The 18,968-nt window shown below is 40.5% G+C and overlaps 1 protein-coding gene across 1 annotated transcript in view; it reads left to right on the top strand.

Moving 5' to 3' along the window:
• Positions 1-18,044, top strand: part of cpxm1b (carboxypeptidase X (M14 family), member 1b) — a 44,829-nt gene extending 26,785 nt beyond the window's left edge. The window contains exons 8-13 of the mRNA XM_017706264.2: positions 4,629-4,825; positions 6,232-6,411; positions 12,330-12,624; positions 13,934-14,073; positions 14,332-14,434; positions 16,123-18,044. Of these exons, the coding sequence (XP_017561753.2) occupies positions 4,629-4,825; positions 6,232-6,411; positions 12,330-12,624; positions 13,934-14,073; positions 14,332-14,434; positions 16,123-16,433 (1,226 nt within the window). The 3' untranslated portion in view covers positions 16,434-18,044. The remainder of the gene's footprint in view (positions 1-4,628; positions 4,826-6,231; positions 6,412-12,329; positions 12,625-13,933; positions 14,074-14,331; positions 14,435-16,122) is intronic.
• Positions 18,045-18,968: the final 924 nt, after the last annotated feature.

The raw sequence follows: 18,968 nt of genomic DNA, 5'->3' as shown, positions 1-18,968 counted from the left end.
TTAGCCTTAACTCACAACCTAATTCTAACCCTCAGCCTAGCACTAATCCTAAACCTAACCTTTACCAAAACCTAATCCTAACCCTCATCCTGGCCCTAACCTTATCTTCAACCCAGAATCTAATCCTTAATCCCCACCCTGGCCCTAATTTTAATTCTAACCCTAGCCTTAGCTCAAAACCTAATTCTAACCCTCAGCCTAGCCTTAATCTTAAACGTAACCTTTACCAAATCCTGCACTCTGGCCCTAATCCACTAACCCTAACCTCAACCCAAAACCTAATCCCTAACCCCCACCCTGGCCCTAATCCTAACCCTAACCTCAACAAAAAGCCTGAACCTCACCCTGGCCCAAATCTTAACTGTAACCTCAACCCAAAACCCAATCCTAACCTTCACCCAGGCTCTAATCCTAATCGTAACTCCAACCTCAATCCAAAAGCTAATCCTAACCCACACTCTGACGCTAATCCTAAATCTAACCCAAACCAAAACCTAATCCAGTTAAGATCCAGGTACAGAATGGTGTCAGTGTGTTTCTAAAAGCTTGTTGAGGATGTTGAGATGGTCAGTATCAGACCTGTTACATGTTCAGTGACCTCTCAGGTTGAACACCTACAGATATAAACTTGGACACTCCAGTTAAAATGAAAAACAACTGAATTAAGCAGATTATAAACAAAATGTATTTTTCATGTAGTTCATTAGTCTTTTGATAACCTACTGAATGCTTTCACTGCTGCTACATCATTGATACTGCATGTTGTTGTTGATGTTACAGAGTCTGTTTGGATGTTTATTCATCTAAAAAGACCACTTAAAATAAAGTGTCACCAAAATAACATTTGAAAACTATAAAACATTTTTATAAACAAAGCCACACATTTCCATTTAACCTGTTAACTGTGACTCCATTTTCGCCTGGAACAGCATACCCAAAGCAAAAGGAGCACTATTCACACACACTTTAGGCTACAGTCTTGATCTTGGTCTCGTTTGAAATGTAACATTCTGGCCATCAAAATAATTGCATGAATTGCTAACACAGTATTAGAGAGAGTCTTGAAGAGAACAGTTTATTTCCACCTGAGTCATAGCTCCCTAAACTGAGCTCCGACCATGTTGTCAAGACCACATGTTTTGGATTATGTTGATAAGGACCCACTGATTTGCTAACGTTACATTATTCGGTGCTTATGTTGCAAATGGGATGATTGTAACTGCTGTGATCATAAAATGGTTTATGGGAACCAAATCCTGAGATGTCAATCTTTATAGTGATTTATGCGTCACTGTATTGCTGAACAGTTTGATGCATCCAAATGACAGGGAGTGAGAACACTTTGATGGAAGTGTGCCGGTACAGGAGTCTACAAAATGCATAAGTCAACATGCATAGATCAACTGTGGGACCTTCAGAACAGGTGGACTTTTTATTTTCAAAAGCCTTTCATTGCTACTGTGAAAAGTTAATGTGGTTAATGTGACACCACCAAGAAAACGTATTGTTTTTGCCTCATGGATTGTTCATAGCTGGGTGCTTGCCATGTGTCCGGGCCAGTTTGGGGTTCCAGTCCTGGGTTCCAGGCCTGGTGCACTCTATAAACATCAGGCTGAGCTCCATCTTTGGCCTAATCCACACAATTGTGCCGAGAGTTCACCCTCATTTTGGCTGTCTAGGTCACCCAGATTGACAAGCCACCTTGGATAAAAAAAGAAAACTGTGCTAAACAGAAAATGCGGGATAAAAGAGGGGAGACATCTGTTGATATTTAAGGCATCATCTTTCCCGACGCGCCATCAGCGTGTGGTTTTCTGACTGTGTATGAATCAGAGGTGCATTGTCTAAGATTGCAGGACACATGCTTCTTATCAACATTTATCAACATCACAACTATCCTGTGGTTGGGCTAGAGGTCAAAGATCACCGCAGTCCTTGGCTGGGAATGTTTCTCCCATTGCCTCCCCCTCTCCTGAAAGCATATGGTTGCTCTTTGGGGAGGGGGGATCCAAAACTCAGAAGGTGCTGAATGGGTCGACTGTTCTCCATGACAGAACAGGAGAGCAGAGAAGAAACTGGAAGCCCTGTGACTTGTCCTTTAGAGGGTCAGATTTTAAGGTGTTGCTTAAAAACCAACTTTCACATCAGCCGCCCCAGGCCAAAACAGGGACTACTGATCAGTGGGCCAAATCAATACTTGTGCATCTCAGCCAGGCATGCGCAGACAAGCACAGATGCCCAAAATCACCATAGAAATTCCACATATTTTCTTCCTGGCTCGCAAAGCAATGAAGTGCATCCATTTAGAAAAGCTGTATAGGGAGCTTTGTCAAAGCACGTTGCATTATTGCTGTCATTGTAAAGATGCTCTACTGTAACAGTTGCCTCACATTTATCCACAAGTCAATTAAATAGGAAAAGTAGGTAGTTGAATCTTCTTAAACACCTCATATTAAATCATTTCTTGGTTCCATTTAGTTGTAATATAATTGGATGTATATTGTAGACAACTTTTAAGTGAAAGACATTGACACCAAGATCTCTGGCAGTGGCCAGCAAGCAAAACAAGCTAAAACACTGCACCATACACATTGCTGAGGCTAAAGCAGTCAGTGTTTTTGTTAATCCTTACAGCACCTTGGGACATTCAAACAATTTGTTAAAGCGCATTAGATTCTTAAGACTTAAGCTGAAAAGATAAGAATTGAATGGTTTCTCTAAAACCAGTGGCTGTCTTTTGCTGGTCAAAGTAAAACTATGCTACTCAGGATGGTCCTGTTCATTTTTGGAATGGAGAACATCCATCCACCCATCCATTTTCTAAGCCGCTTCTCCGTCAGGATCGCGGGGGGATGCTGGAGCCTATCCCAGCAGTCTTCGGGCGAAAGGCAGGCTACACCCTGGACAGGTCGCCAGTCCATCACAGGGGAATGGAGAACATGATGTCCTTTATTTCCAAAAACAATTTGACCACTACACATATTTCTATCAGTTGAGCTTTAGCCCAGAGAAGTCAGCGGCGTTTCTGGATGTTGTTGATACATGGCTTCTGCTTTGCGTATTAGAGTCTTACCTTGTATTTCTAGATCTACCGATTAACATATTATAACATTATGTCCTTGTTTCTACACTTATTGTCCATTTTACCAGCTCCACTTACTCTATAGGAGCACTTTATAGTTCTACAATTACAGACTGCCGTCCATCTGTTTCTCTTTATTAGTCCCCTTTCACCCTGTTCTACAGTGGCCAGGACCCCCTTAGACAAAGAGCAGGTGCTATCTGGGTGGTGGGTCATTCTCAGCGCTGTAGTAACACTGATGTGGTGGTGGTGGTGTGTTAGTGTGTGTAGTGCTGGTACGAGTGGATCAGACACAGCAGTGCTGCTGGAGTTTTTAAACACTGTGTCCACTCACCATCCACTCTATTAGACACTCCTATGTTGTCAGTCCACCTTGAAAATGTAAAGTCAGAGACGACAGCTCATCTGCTGCTGCACAGTTTGTGTTGGTCGTCCTCTAGTCCTTCATCAGTGGTCACAGGACACTGCTCACAGGACGCTGCTCACAGGACGCTGCTCACAGGACACTGTTGGCTAGAAATTTTTGTGGACTATTCTCAGTCCAGCAGTGACACTGAGGTGTTTAAAAACTGAGTGGTGTATGTTTACTAACAAGGGTTTTATAACATGCTTCTAAACCCATGTGACCTTAATAAACTCTTAAATTCATCTTCTTTATCCTGTTTAATGAAGTGCTTGTAAAGAACAATTTACAATTCACCACTTTCTATTTTCATTTGCATTTTAACTATTGTCTGAACTTTTTTGGAATTGGTTTTGTAAAACAATGTATAAAATTAATATAGTTGTTGCAAATTTTGACTTAAGGTATTATTTTCTCTAAATTTCTATATTGAAATTTGTCATATACAACCATTTTGCTAAGTGAAGTTGTCAGTATAATAATCTCCTTTCAACATCTTATTTCTTTTTTAGAGTGCATACAGTTTTTTTCCTATTTTTTTTTTTGAGGAAAGTTTTTCCTTTTTTTCTTTTTGTATTCCAGCCAGGTTGTTTTAGGGAAGGTGCCAGATTTCAGACCCCTCTGCTAGTGCGGGACACAAACAGAGGAGGCAGAGAGCCTGAGAGGCAGGCATTGAGGTCATGTTTCATGAGGGCTTCACATCTGCAGCCTTACCGTACTGCCACACATAGTTGCTCCTGTGAATAAATATATATATATACATATATATCCTATCACGGGACCACACTGGACCTCTGACTTCACTGACCTCCTGAGAGTGACCCATTCTTTCACGAATGTTTGTAGAAGCAGTCTGCAGGCCTAGGTACTTGGTTTTATATACCTGTGGCCACGGAAGTGATTGGAACACCTGAATTCAGTGATTTGGATGGGTGACTGAATACTTTTGGCAAAGATACAGCCACTTTGCTGTATCCCTCTGTCTGCCAAGCACCCTGTTGTTATAACATGACTTTTATGCAGCCAATGAAATCCTAGTTGATCACATTAACCCACTGGCCCTAAATGTACTCCATGTTTTCCTCCAAGAACAAACTCAACTTGCCTCCAAGTGTAATAACAGCACACTGGCTCCCCCTGCAGGTGAGCCAGAGTTCCGCTATGTGGCTGGCATTCATGGGAACGAGGTGCTGGGCCGTGAGCTGCTGCTGAACCTGATGCAGTATATTTGCCAGGAGTACAAACGTGGCAACCCACGCATCATCCATCTGGTCAAGGAGACGCGCATCCACCTGCTGCCCTCCATGAACCCGGACGGCTATGAGGCCGCTTACAAAAAGGTGCTGTTGTTCAGAATGCCTTGAGAATGGCATCATATGTAAAGAGCATGCAGTTTAGCATTACAGCATCCTTACTGCACATGCTTTATGAATACTTGGTATATGGAAATTGCTGTAATTTATAAAGTTTGCATTTGATATGGTGGCAATATTTCTGAACGAAAGCAGCCTTCACATCATCATACAGCAGCATAGTGTATGATCATATAAATAAAACTCAATATCATATTTTCCATATATATATATTTATATATATATATATATTTATATATATATATATATATATATATATGTAATATATAATATTGAGTTTTTTTTTTTTTTTTTTTTTACCACACACACACACACACACACATATATATATATATATATATATATATATATATATATATATATATATATATATATATGTGTGTGTGTGTGTGTGTGTGTGTGTGTGTGTGTGTGTTGGTGTTGGAGGAAAACCTCATATCTCCATTTTTGTCCTTTCCCAGTTTTTGACGTAATTGGAAAAAGCTTGCTGTTCTTCATATCATACATCAGCTTATGGTTTGCAATAATAGTGGGATTCTTGTAAAGTATTTCTAGAAAGTAAGCTTATTATTTATTTATTTCAGTGTAAAATCTTTAAAAACTATATGTAGCACCTAACAACCAATATATATATATTGCAGCTACCTACATTTTTGGTATCTATTTAATGGAATTTCACACTTTTTTCCCATAATTCAGTCATTGAGATGTAAGCAAAGTCATTCAGAGTGGTTTGATGTGAAATTGTTCCTGTAGAGACACTTACCAACACAGATCTGTGGTGAAATGAACCAGGGATCCCAGTGACTACAGTGCAAATATAGCCATTTGATTTACTTTCCAAAATGACTGGTCACTACTTCTAAATCATTAGATTTAATGTTAATTATGGTAAAACAGTGGAAAACCTGAACAAATATGTCTTCTTTGGGAATGATTTTGCCTTATAACTCCTTCCATGTATGGGTCCCCAATAAAGGGACTTCCTAAATACATTTTAGGCCATAACTATATCTTAAAGCTATTGTAAAACAATCAGGCATCAGGCAGCATATTCATAAACATTTTATGCAATAGATTTCTGTAGCTTTTAGAAGCAATAAAGGCCTCAGATGTCTGGTTCCTATCACCACCATTGTGAACATTTCTGACTAGGTATGTTTCTCTATAATGAACCATCTCACCTCAGACTACTTTGAATTACTTAGTTTACATATCAGTGATTGAGTTATGCACTAAAACCAGTACACTGGTATAGACGATATATCGCCCAGCACTAGATCAGCATGTAAGCAGGCTGTAGGACTTTCCCTTAAGCTTGTCTCATGTGTGAATGCATCCTGGATGAACGTGTGTTATTTTCTCCTCTGCAGGGCTCGGAGCTGTCCGGGTGGGCCCTGGGCCGCTTCAGCTACGAAGGCATCGACATGAACCACAACTTTGCTGATCTGAACACAGTGATGTGGACAGCTATCGAACTGGAGACAGACGAGTCCAAACTCATCAACCACTACTTTCCCATCCCTGAACAGTACACATCTGAGGAGGCCTTTGTGAGTATCAAGCAATCAGCATCCCTCTTTAGAGCACTTACAGCACACACTCCAGTCTTAATTCAAGTCCAGAGAACACATTACGTTATTTAATGTCCAGTCAAAACAGCCATTAAAGTGCAGTTAAGTACCTGGTAAAAAACCAAAACGGTCACCGTCAGATAAGCAATACTTTCAAGCTGCTTCAGATCTGGAAAAAAAATCCATCCTTCTACTATGAGAAGACAGCTCAGCACGATGGGTCTGAAAGCATGTGTAGCTGTCAAGAAGAACTGAGAAAAGTAAATGGACTGGTCGTCCTAGAGTCCAGATTTCAACATCCCTGAATGTGTTTGGGACGACTTGGATCATGAGAAGCAAAAAATGCAACCAACCTCTATGACTGAACTTTGGGGCACTCTGTAAAAAGGGTTTTATAGTAAAAACAGTGGTTCTACTCACTGTTAGAAATAAAGGTTCTGTGCAGGTACATCAAGGTACAAACAATGTAAATGATCCCTCAAAGGTACAACAGTGGTTTTAAGGTCCAACCGTGCACCTCAAACAAAGTTTTTCCAGGTGAAAAGTTTATATTTGTACCTTTTCATAGGAGACAAGACGGGGTGTGTGGAGTCAATACAACTTATTAAATATAGTTTCAATGGATTATGGTACAATTATGTTCCCAGGGTACCACCGCAGTGACAAGAGGGGTCCTTGTGACGGTTTAGTACCTTTATATCTGAGAGTGTAGAACCATTAACACTCAAACAACCATTTGCATGATTAGGCTAAAAAAGGTTCTTCAGCTTGATGGAGAATGTGTTGTATATGGTTCTAAACAGAAAAAAGCACCAAAAAGGGTTCTGCTATTGTTACGACGTCAAACTTGTAACACTAAAAGAACTATTTTTGGTGATTCTCCATCAACCTAAAGGACCATTTCACCATACATTTAATCATGTGTTATATAAGGAACCATTACCTTTCCTTAAGAACCCTTGAAAAACAATCTTTTTTAAGAGTGAGGTGTGCAGATTTCTTAAAAAAAAGTGTTTTGAAAAAAAAAAGGTGTAATAAAGGAAAAGTCATACCACTCAGGCATAACATTACTGTATAGGTGCACTTTGTAGTTCCACAGTTACAGACTGTAGTCCATCTGTTTCTCTGCATGCTTTGTTACCCCCTTTTACCCTGTTCTTCAGTGGTCAGGACCCCCATGGACCCTCAGAGCAGGTACTATTTGGGTGGTGGCTCATTCTCAGCACTGCAGTAACACTGACGTGGTGGTGGTGTGTTAGTGTGTGTTGCGCTGGTCTGAGTGGATCAGACACAGCAGTTCTGCCTGAGTTTGTAAACACCTCATTTTCACTGCTGGACTGAGAACAGCCCACCAACCAAGAATATCCAGCCAACAGCGTCCTGTGGGCAGCGTCCTGTGACCACTGATGAAGGACTAGAGGATGACCAACACAAACTGTGCAGCAGCAGACGAGCTTTCATCTCTGACTTTACATCTACAAGGTGGACTGACGAGGTAGGAGTGTCTAATAGAGTGGACAGTGAGTGGACACAGTGTTTAAAAACTCTAGGGATCTAACAGAGTATGCAGAGAAACAGATGAACTACAGTCTGTAACTGTAGAACTACAAAGGGCACCTATACAGTAAGTGGAGCTGATAAAATGGACAATGAGCGTAGAAACAAGGAGGTGGTCATAATGTTATGCCTGATCAGTGTATTATATTTAGTTGTTGAGGCGTCTGTGTAATTTATTTTCTTCTTTTTTCAGTGTGGAGGAATGCACTGAAAACTAGCTGTCACAATAAAGTACACCGTGTGCCCACCGAGTGAGGTCGAGATAGACGGCAGTCAGTCAGTGTTTGTTGTTATGAGTCCTGACAGCCTATGAGAAGAGGCTGTTTTTGAAGCGTGGTGTGCTTTGTGATGTTCTGGAAACATTTGCTGGAAGGCAAAGGGGAGAAGAGGGCATTGGTAAGAGGCTTCCTTGATGATGGACTGGGCCCTTGTATGGGAAAGGGATGAATAGATGTCCTGGCATTGAGGGAGATCAGGGCAGATGAGTTTTGAAGCACTTCTGACAGCTCTTTGTGAGCGACTGAGATCCTAGACAGTCAGGTTTCCAAACCACACCATGATGCAATCAGAAGGATCTGTATGGTGCGGTGGGAAAAGCTGATTCTAGCTGATGTGTTCATCTTGAAGCTCTTCAAGTTGCCAAAAAGTTGCTGGAGTTCAGGGACCAAGAGAAGGCAAGAGAAGTTTGTTGTTGTTGTGGCACCAAACAGGCCACGTATCCCTCTTGTAGACAGACTCATCATCATTGCTTATCATTAGTGATGCACTAATTCAGGCCACAAATTGAAGAAACAGTTCACATTAAAAAATAAACTTCACATAAAGTTAACACAGGATTTAGGCCATAGTTTGTGGCCTGAATGTTTGCCAACAGAAAATGGTTGGACATAGAAGGCAATAAATTACTTTATTTTTAATTATTCTTTGCACACCGTGACCCTATCTGGACTAAGCGGTCAACGACGGTGATGATGATGATGATTCTTTGCACATTAACTCCATTTCCATCATTTCACAAGCTAATACTACAGACAGCGTTGCTCACTTGAGGACTTTCGTTTCTGCTCATGCTGTTTTGCTGTGTTCTTCAGATCAAACAGGATGCTGTGGTTATGAGACTCGACTGCAGAAATGCTGTATCCCTTCTTGATTTGAACAGACATTATATATTTAATGAACTCCACTGTAAAATAGTTCCGCACCGTGCAGGAGAGCAAAGGGACAAACTGCATTTTAAACCACTATTTCTTACTTTAATCAGCAAGTATTTGTAAAGTCTGAGATGTTGGCACTTCATTGTACACTATAAAAATGCTGTTTCAACTAAAAAAAGTTCAGATTTTCTCATCTGTCCAACTCTTTGTGACTCTCATGGTCACTTTCCTTTTGGTCATTGGACTTTGAAGCTTAACCGACTCAAAGAAAAATGTGAGTGAAGCCAGCATGAAGGATGGAAGCCAGTTCCCAGTACTGTGAGAAATTAAGTCGATATTTTGAGATATTGTCAATATTGTGAGAAAATATGACGAAGTGAATATTTTGAGATACTAAGTAAACATATGGGGAAACTAGGACATTTTTGAAAAAAGTTATTTTGATATACTAAATTAAAGATTTTGAGAAATTAATGAATTCTTTTTAGATATTAAGTTTGAGATACTAAGGCAATGTTGTGAAAAATTAAGTAATTTTTTTTTTGGGGGGGGTAAGCAATCTGAGACAGTAAGTCAATATTTTGAGGAAATAAGTAAATCAAGATGCTAAGTCAGTACCTTACCTTCTCATACAACATCAAAGCCTGACTGCGCACATGCTCTTTTGACTGAATGTGCACTCCCACTGGCACTCTCCAAAAAGGTACAATTAAGTGTGAAAAAATGAGAAAATAAGTTCATATTTTGATAAATGTTATTTTGGTATACCAAGTCTAATATTTTGAAAAAAAAAGAATTATTTTGAATATATTTTTTTTAGCATTTGATTATTTATTTATTTTCATTATTTTCCACCTATAATCAATAACATACATTTACAGTATAAAATCAAGAATGGGGGTCATTGTGTACACCTCCCGCGAACTCCCACCCCCCCTCCCCAAGGCACCTCTCCAGTGGCCAGTTCAGTCAAAAACAATGTTACGTTAAAAACAGTGAGCAGAGATAAGATTAGACTTAGATAAGATTAGAAGTTCAAAGCAGTGTTGTAAACATGTCAGCAGCGTTCTCCCAAGCCATTAGTGTCTTTTCCTTAGCGCCATGAATGCGGGCAGTTGAAAGTTCCAGGTTGACAACGTCAATACAGGAAAGAATCCATTTTCTCCGGCTCAGGGAATGTGGGGGTTGCCAATGCAAAGCTAGTCATTTTTTGGCTGCAGTTGTTCCAGCCATCCAGACTTTCTTTTCTGTGCTGTTCAAATTACAACAGGAGTCATCATTCAGAAGAAAAAGTTGAGGTGACATTGGGATTGTGGTCCCCAAAATTTCTGACAAAGTAGAAGAGACTTTAGACCAAAATTTGTGCACCTTGGGGTCCCAGAACATGTGCAAAAAGGTACCATTTGCACCATAAGAACAAAATGTACACAAAGGAGAAGGGATAAGGTGCATAAAATAACGCTTACAAGGTGTCAAATAGTATTTAAACACAAAATGATAATGCATTAACTGATGATTTGGATTTTTTGAGGAAGAGATAATATTGTTCCAGACTGTTTGCCAATCAATTTGATCATCAGAAAGTTTGAGTTCTTTTTCCCAGATTGTCTGAATTCCTAATGGTTTGGATGTGGTTTGGAGTAGTGTAATATAGATGGCTGAGACCAAGCCTCGTGTTTCCATATTGCCATAGAAAAAATGATGTAAAGGGTGAGGAGACAAAGGAGAATTCCAAGGAACCCCATATGTTTTCATGACGGCGTGCAGGCGTAAATAAAGAAAGAAAGAAAAACCAGGAAAATTGTAAAAAGATTGTAAGTCCTGGAATGACTGGAGACCAGCCTCACCAATGACATCGCCCAGAGTGTTAATTCCATTTTGTTGCCACGCAGGGAAAAAAAAAAGGTTTATTGGCGGTAAGGAGTTTATAATTATGAAAAATCAGGGAGTCTTTGTGCCACTTGGAGGTGACATTTGTTATTTTTTCTACATCTCTCCACACGGAAAGTAAGTTGCTAATGACTGGTCCATATTTCAATGTACAGTTCTTGAGCGAAATATTAGAGTAAATGAAATCTTGTAGTCTATGGGGAGCGACTATACATTCTTCTACAGGGCGCCATGAGGTCTTTACGTCAGGGTTAAGCCACACCGTTAAAGCTCTGAGGACAAAGGAACAGTAGTATAACTTAAAATTCGGAATTGAGAGGCCACCATCAGTTTTGCAACGTTGTAGATTGAGATATTTATATCTATTTATATCTAGGTCGTTTACCTCTCCATAAATAAAACAAAACAGTAGAATTAAGTTTCTTCCAAAAATTTGTTGGGGGGGATAAAGGAATCATAGAGGCAATGAAATTAAGTCTGGGAAGAATATTCATTTTAATTACAGAAATACGTGTTTGAAATGTGTAACGTTTTTTAATATTATGTTTGAGTTACTAAGGCAAAATTGTGAGAAAATAAGTAAATCGAGATAATAAGTCGACATTTTGAGAAAGTCAGTAAATCGAGATGCTAAGTCAATACTTTGGCTTTTCAGCCAACATCAGCGTCTGACCTCACAATTGCTCTTTTGACAGAACGGGCACAAATTCCCACAGACACATTCCAAAAAAGTAAAAAATTTTTAATTTTAAGTTAATTTTTTTTTTTTATATATATATAATAATCTAATATTTTGAGAAATTAATTTTGAATATTAAGTTTGAAATACTATGGCATTATTGTGAGAAAATAAGTCAATATTTTGAGAAAATAAGCAAACTGAGATACTAAGTCAATACAGGGCCTTCTTATCCAACTTCAGTGTCTGACCTCACAAATCTTTAGTCCGAATGGGCATAAATTCCACAGACACACTCCAAAATGTTGTGGAAAGTCTTTCCCAGAAGAGGCTGATGCTATATTAATTCCCATGGTTTTGAAAAGGAATATCCAGCAAGCTCATATAGGTGTGATGGTCAGGTATCCACACGCTTTCGGCCATATAGTGTAGCTCTAGTCGCATTTGTGTAGTCAGCGGATTTTAAACCAAATTCTGAATTGAACCAAAATAATCAAATCAACTTGTGATTTCATGATGACTGCCCTGTTACTGACCTAAGTGGTCTTTCGTAACAATGTGAACTTGTTTTTTTCTGTTATTGATGGATCGATTACTGATTGATCGTCTGCTGGAAGGTGGCCCCTGAGACACGGGCAGTGATCAGCTGGATGCAGACCATCCCCTTTGTGCTCAGCGCTAACTTCCATGGTGGGGAGCTGGTGGTGACGTATCCATTTGACATGACCAGGGACTGGGCCCCACGCGAGCACACTCCCACTGCCGACGACAGCTTCTTCCGCTGGCTGGCCACAGTGTACGCCAGCACCAACCACGTCATGTCCAATCCAGACCGCCGGCCGTGCCACTATGAAGACTTTGTGAGGCACAACAACATCATCAACGGGGCCAACTGGCACACGGTGCCTGGCAGTGGGTATCAGCCTTCAGTCAGGAAGTGTTTAAAACAAAGAGCTTGGACAGTGAAGTTGCATTTGTGGTTCACAGACTTTGGATTCTCGTTTTTTAGCTTAAATTGAGTCAGTTAAATTGGGGCTATCCATATTAAAAGTAACATTCTGGTCTAAAAAGAAACATTTAACCATTGCTACATCTGTTATAAACATGCTCACTCATGTCCTACAGTAGTGTCACAGAGTGTAGAGTAAGACTTTCTGGTTTAAAGTCGAGGAAACCCCCTTCTGATGATGTACCTTGAAGGTGGGAAACTAGTTTCAGGTATATTTTTTGTTAGAGGGGTGGTTTATTGTTTTACCTGGATAGAGAGCATATAGCTAACATTAACTAACTATTCTAGAAGGCCATAAATCTTAATGCAGCCATATAACTAGCGATGTATTGTCATTAAAATATCATTACAATGGAAAGAACCGATTACTGCACACCAATGACTCGTCAGGTGAGAAGGACAAGTACTAAAGCCATCAAGGTAGCTAGCTATCTAGACATCTTACCTCAGTTTGGCTCCTTTTCTCTGGCTGAAGGGGTAACAAAAACCTATCCACTGTGTTCATTTTGTGCTAAATACAGCTAAAATCACTGTTTTCTTTATTATTTTCTTCGACAACCAAGACAAGACTGGTCACACTGATGCTAGATTGGTATTTATTTGCTTGGATCAGTGGCTAGTAGTCAGAATTGGTTGACAAAGTGATTTCCATTGCTATATGATGTATTTGTGTAGTGCATGCTGGGTGCTGTAGTGCTAAAATATTGATGGACAAATGGAAATGACATAAAATGTTGCATTCTGTCAAACTAAGCGATATGATGTTGCACTACAAAATGCATAATAACATTTAACTCTGGTTTTATGCTGAATTGCCCCTGTAATATTCAAGTAACAGTCTGATTATTTTCAAAAAGGAAAGGAAACCTTTAAAAAAAAAAAACTTACTTTAGATTACTTAAAAGTAGAATCAGTTCAAATATGCACCGTCATGCAAACAGCATTCCTCTGTCATTTTGAAATTATGATGATGGTTAATCAATAGGGTCTAAAGGTCTTCTCTTCAGCTCCTGAAGCACTAACCAATAGGAGAGCTCGCTTAGCTGTATTTACCTAAATACCACAAAGGAAGGCAATTCCTGATTTTCCAGCTTATGAAGAATTTAACCATTTTGTTTTCATCCAAAATGTAACAGTGACAGCTGAGTATTGTAATACTTGCAGAGTGTAATTCAAGCATTATTCTGAATAAAAACCTGTGCTCATTCACAGGTATGAATGACTTCAGCTATCTGCACACCAACTGCTTCGAGGTGACGGTAGAGCTGTCCTGTGATAAATTCCCTCATGCCAGTGAACTGCCCATCGAGTGGGAGAACAACAAAGAGTCTCTTCTGATTTACATGGAGCAGGTAAAAGTTCATGTATCATCAATTTGTGCACAAATCTACAACACATTTACTTCAGGTACACAGAGCATTTAAATAAGATGCCCTTCAAATAGCGTGTGTATGGATCAATGGATCAATGGAAATGGTCCAAAATACTTTAGTAGCCCAAACGTCTCATTAATCTTTTAATTCTGCAAAATCTGTGGATTAACATGCTTATACATTACTAAAGAAGCAATGTGCAAAACAGCAGCTAATGCTTCACTCTACCTGTTCCAGGTGCACCGAGGAATTAAAGGGGTCATTAGGGACAAAGACACTGAAGCTGGAATTGCAGATGCCATCATCAAAGTGGACGACATCGACCACCACATCAGATCTGGTGAGGAGAACACAGCATTGATAACGGTTGTGAGGTTGGGCCAGACGTCAACTTAATGAGAAACTAGAACTCTTTGTTGAGTGGCTGCATCACATGTTGCCAGTTTCAATGCTAGTCAACCACGCTGGACAATGGTGTCATAGCCATTTAATCTAAGCAGGTTTGAAATAACTGATTTTGGAAAGCGCCTTTTCAGTACATGGAGGTAAGCTACAGAAATGAGGCAAAATCTATAGCATATGTCACATACGTGGCTGGCTGAATGTGTCCCCAGCTGCATTATTAGGCCATTTAGAGGGCTAACCCTGCTTTCAAGTGGTCTCAGTTCTATGAAAAACGAGTTTCCCACCAGGAAGCCAGATGATAAAATCAGGTACGTTGAAATGTGCATTGCTTATTAGGGAATTCAGCTGCACCTACAGCTGACACAGGGGTTCGAATACACATTCGAATACACAGGGTCTCCATAAAAACCACTGACCAATAGAAGGAGACACTCTGGAGCAGCCACACATCAGCCTTAGATCACCATGCCCAATTCCAAGTATGGCTTTGAGGGTTATAAAACCCCCCAGCTGCCACTAACCAACTAATTTAAAACATGCTAATTTAAAACACCACTTAGCTAGCCGTGCTTATAGCTAATGTATGCTAAGATTAGTCAACACGGTCTTCAGTTAGCTAGATTATCTTCTGCACAAAACAAAGAACCTGTCCTGCTGAAAGACCTGTAGAACCATTAGGATTAAAACCTGATGGTTTTGCTTTCTAAAAAGGAACTGGCGTAATGGTTCCTATTAGAGACCATTCGTTTCCTTTAGAACACCTTTAGATCCCATTAGAAAACCATCTGATTCCCAGTGTTGCTATAGCCGTCTGTGGCTGGGAGTCCAAGGGAGCATTTAGCTTTACTTTCTATGGGTGGGTAGCATGGCCCTCCCTCTCCACATCACCTAGCACGATGCTAGCCAGCGCAGGCGTCTCTTAGCTGACGTAACAGAACTAGCAGCTAGCAATCTCCTCCAAGCGTTAGTAGCAGTTCGAAAAGGCTCACGTCACATGATTCTGAGGAAGCTCGTGTTTGCTATCACCCTCCTAGCGCTGGGATCGTGCTGGTATCATGTGATTGGGGGTATCATGTAATTAGTGCTAAACCCCCACCCCTCGATCCCCCCCAAAACAAAAAGAAAACCATCAAGTTCATATAGACTCAGTCATCGGTCACCTCTTAAACTACGGGGATCCTTTACATTGTGGCCTCAACCCACCAAAGGCCGAAACACTTTAGAAACCCACCAAGAACCAACAAAACTTTTAATGGGTGCTATGATTTCAGTTAAAGGAACACAGTTTGTTGCTCACCAGATGTTGTCGTCTTTGAATGGCATTAGTTTAAGAGATAAAATACTCAAGTTAGCTTTCTTGCTTGCATATGTAAGTGGAGCTAGTTAGCCACCTAGCTAACTGGTATCCTGCTGAATTCATTTATTATGTAATCTGCAAAGAGCAATTTAGCTACAGGCTAGCTAACCTGATCTTTCTAGCTAACGTGGCGACTTATCTGGGACAAAGACCAGCATAGCAGCATCCAAAACAACAAATGCTGGTTATGCTGGTGACCAAACATGCCAGTCTGTGCTAATTTCTCTAGTAGAGGAGTTGAACGGATCTCACTGCTCTCTTCCCAGCTTTCGACGGGGACTACTGGCGCCTGCTAAACCCTGGAGACTACCAGGTAACCGTGATGGCAGAGGGCTACTTCCCAGCCACTCGTTCCTGCAGAGTGGAATATGAGCAATACCCCACCATCTGTGACTTCCACCTTACCAAGACCCCCAAGCAGCGGCTGCGGGACATCCTGGCTAAGGGCGGCAAAATCCCCAAGGACCTGCAGCTGCGTCTGAGGCAGCTACGCATGCGCAAACTTCGTACCACCACCAAGACCCTCAACCAGCGGCGAATAGCGCAACAGCAAAGGGCCAGGAAAGCCCGTCGCTAGAGTGAACTTTGACCTGTTTTGCGGGCCAATTACAGGACTTCACTTCATCTGCAAGGTGCTACTTATGGAGGTGGTGTTTTGGAGAGGGGTTAGGCAAAAGTTTGGGGATAAATGAACATACTTTATAGTCTAGAATTAGATTTAATGTATTAGATTCTCTGTATTGTTGGCCAGATTTCCTTGGACGGTCAGCGCCAGTTATGGAAGTATTACACGATCAAAATTGCTCCATTTATATGGATTTAAGCTCATACAGCAAAATTATAACATTCATTTTCACAAAATACAATGGCCCTCATTTCATAACAGTTTAGCTATTCACCAATTTCATCTTTGCTGCATCTCTACAGTCAAACTTAACTCTGGCAGGCGTGTATGTATGTGGAGCGTAATGGTTTAATAACCCGTAAAAATGCCAGATTTGTGGTTAGCTAACCAAAGCTGCTCTCAATATCATCCATAACACCCGTAATAACAATAAAACTAGAAAGCAACAAAGAATATCGATGATTTGAACACTTGGCAAACTAGTACCAAAGTGGAGGTACTTATTTTGCATGTCTTCGTAAATATAAATGTTGCAAATATTATGCCATATTACATTTACATATTACATATTACAACACAAATGTTTGCCATATTACATTTTAAGACATTACGCTACACAACAGCATCATTCTACTATCTTAGAAAACAACAGAGATGTTTATTTCACATTTTATTCTTTCTAGTTAAAATAAGGGCCAATGTGTCATATTGTTTCTGGGCTGGAATGGATGAAAAAAATGTAGCTCCACATTTAAAACAGGCTTTGAAAAACTACATGATTTATTTTGAAGGTTTGCAAAAGTGCATTGTTTAAGAAGGAATAGGATGGAAAATACTTTCAACTGGTAAACACAATAATTGTGTTTGGTATGGTGTAGTGAGCAAAACCTCTGCCTTCTACGCTGTAGACTGGGGTTCATTCCCCTGCCTGGGTAAACACCTTACACTATAGAGTCCTCGGGCAAGACTCCTAACACTACCTTGGCCTGCCTGTGTAAAATGACCAAATTTTAAGTCACTCTGAATGAGAGTGTCTGCCCAATGCTCTTAATGTAATGGCATAATGGCCTGACTGCTTGTGCAGTTTAGACCATTACTATGCAAAGGTTGTTGCCTGTTTACTCTATAATTGGTGTAAAATGGTCTTTTTTAAGATACATGCAGTAATCAATTATATAATTTATCACAACAACATCATGTCATGTTGCCTCCTCCTGAGCTACACTATATTTCCAAAAGTATTCACTCACCTATCATATTCATTAAATTCAGGTGTTCCACTCACTTCCATGGCCACAGCTGTAGAAAACAAAGCACCTAGGCCTGCAGACTGCTTCTACAGACATTAGTGAAAGAATGGGTCACTCTCAGGAGGTCAGTGAATTCCAGCGTGGTACCGTGATCGGACGCCACCTGCGCAACAAGTTCAGTAGTGAAATTTCGTCGCTACTAAATATTCCACAGTCAACTGTCAGTGGTATTATAACAAAGTGGGAGCGATTGGGAATGACAGCAACTCAGCCATGAAGTGGTCGGCCATGTAAAATGACAGAGCAGGGTCAGTAGAGGCTGAGACACATAGTGCGCAGAGGTTACCAACTTTCTGCAGAGTCAATAACTACAGACTTCCAAACTTCATGTGGCCTTCAGATTGGCTCAAGAACAGCGTAGAGAGCTTCATGGAATGGGTATCCATGGCCGAGAAGCTGCATCCAAGCTTTATATCACCAAGCGCAATGCAAACCGGTGAATGCAGTGGTGTAAAGTGCCACCACTGGACTCTAGAGCAGTGGAGACATGTTCTCTGGAGTGATGAATCACGCTTCTCCGTCTGGGTTTGGCAGTTGCCAGGAGAACGGTACTTGTCTGACTGCATTATGCCAAGTGTAAAGTTTGGTGGAGGGAGGATTATGGGTTGTTTTTTTCTCTCTTTAACTCTTAATGCTTCAGCAGCCCAAGAGATTTTGGACAAATTCATGCTCCCAACTTTGTGGGAACACTTTGGGGACGGCCCCTTCCTGTTCCAAGTGCACAAAGCAAGGTCCATGGATGAGTGAGTTTGATGTGGAATAACTTGACTGGCCTCAAAAGCTGAGGCCTGACATCAACCTAAAACACCTTGGGGATGAATTAGAGTGGAGACTGTGAGCCAGGCTTTCTCATCCAACATCAGTGTCTGACCTCACAAATGCGCTTCTGGAAGAACGGTCGAAAATTCCCATAAACACACTCCTAAACCTTGTGGAAAGCCTTCCCACAAGAGGTGAAGCTGTTATAGCGGCAAAGGGTGGGCTGACATTATGTTAAACCCTATGAATTAAGAATGGGATCTCACTCAATTTCATATGCGTATGAAAGCAGATGAGTAAATACTTTTGACAATATAGTGTATGTTGTATGTCTGTGCATTTTCTTCCTGTAGTACCAACATAACTGCCTCCAACCATGTGAGGAAACTCATCTTTGTCCAGTAGAGCTAACATAATT

This window comes from Pygocentrus nattereri, chromosome 14 (genome assembly GCF_015220715.1).
Source record: "Pygocentrus nattereri isolate fPygNat1 chromosome 14, fPygNat1.pri, whole genome shotgun sequence".
Classification (NCBI taxonomy): Eukaryota; Metazoa; Chordata; class Actinopteri; order Characiformes; family Serrasalmidae; genus Pygocentrus; species Pygocentrus nattereri.
Note: the sequence above shows the minus strand (reverse complement) of the source record. Positions and strands in the feature narration are given on the sequence as shown.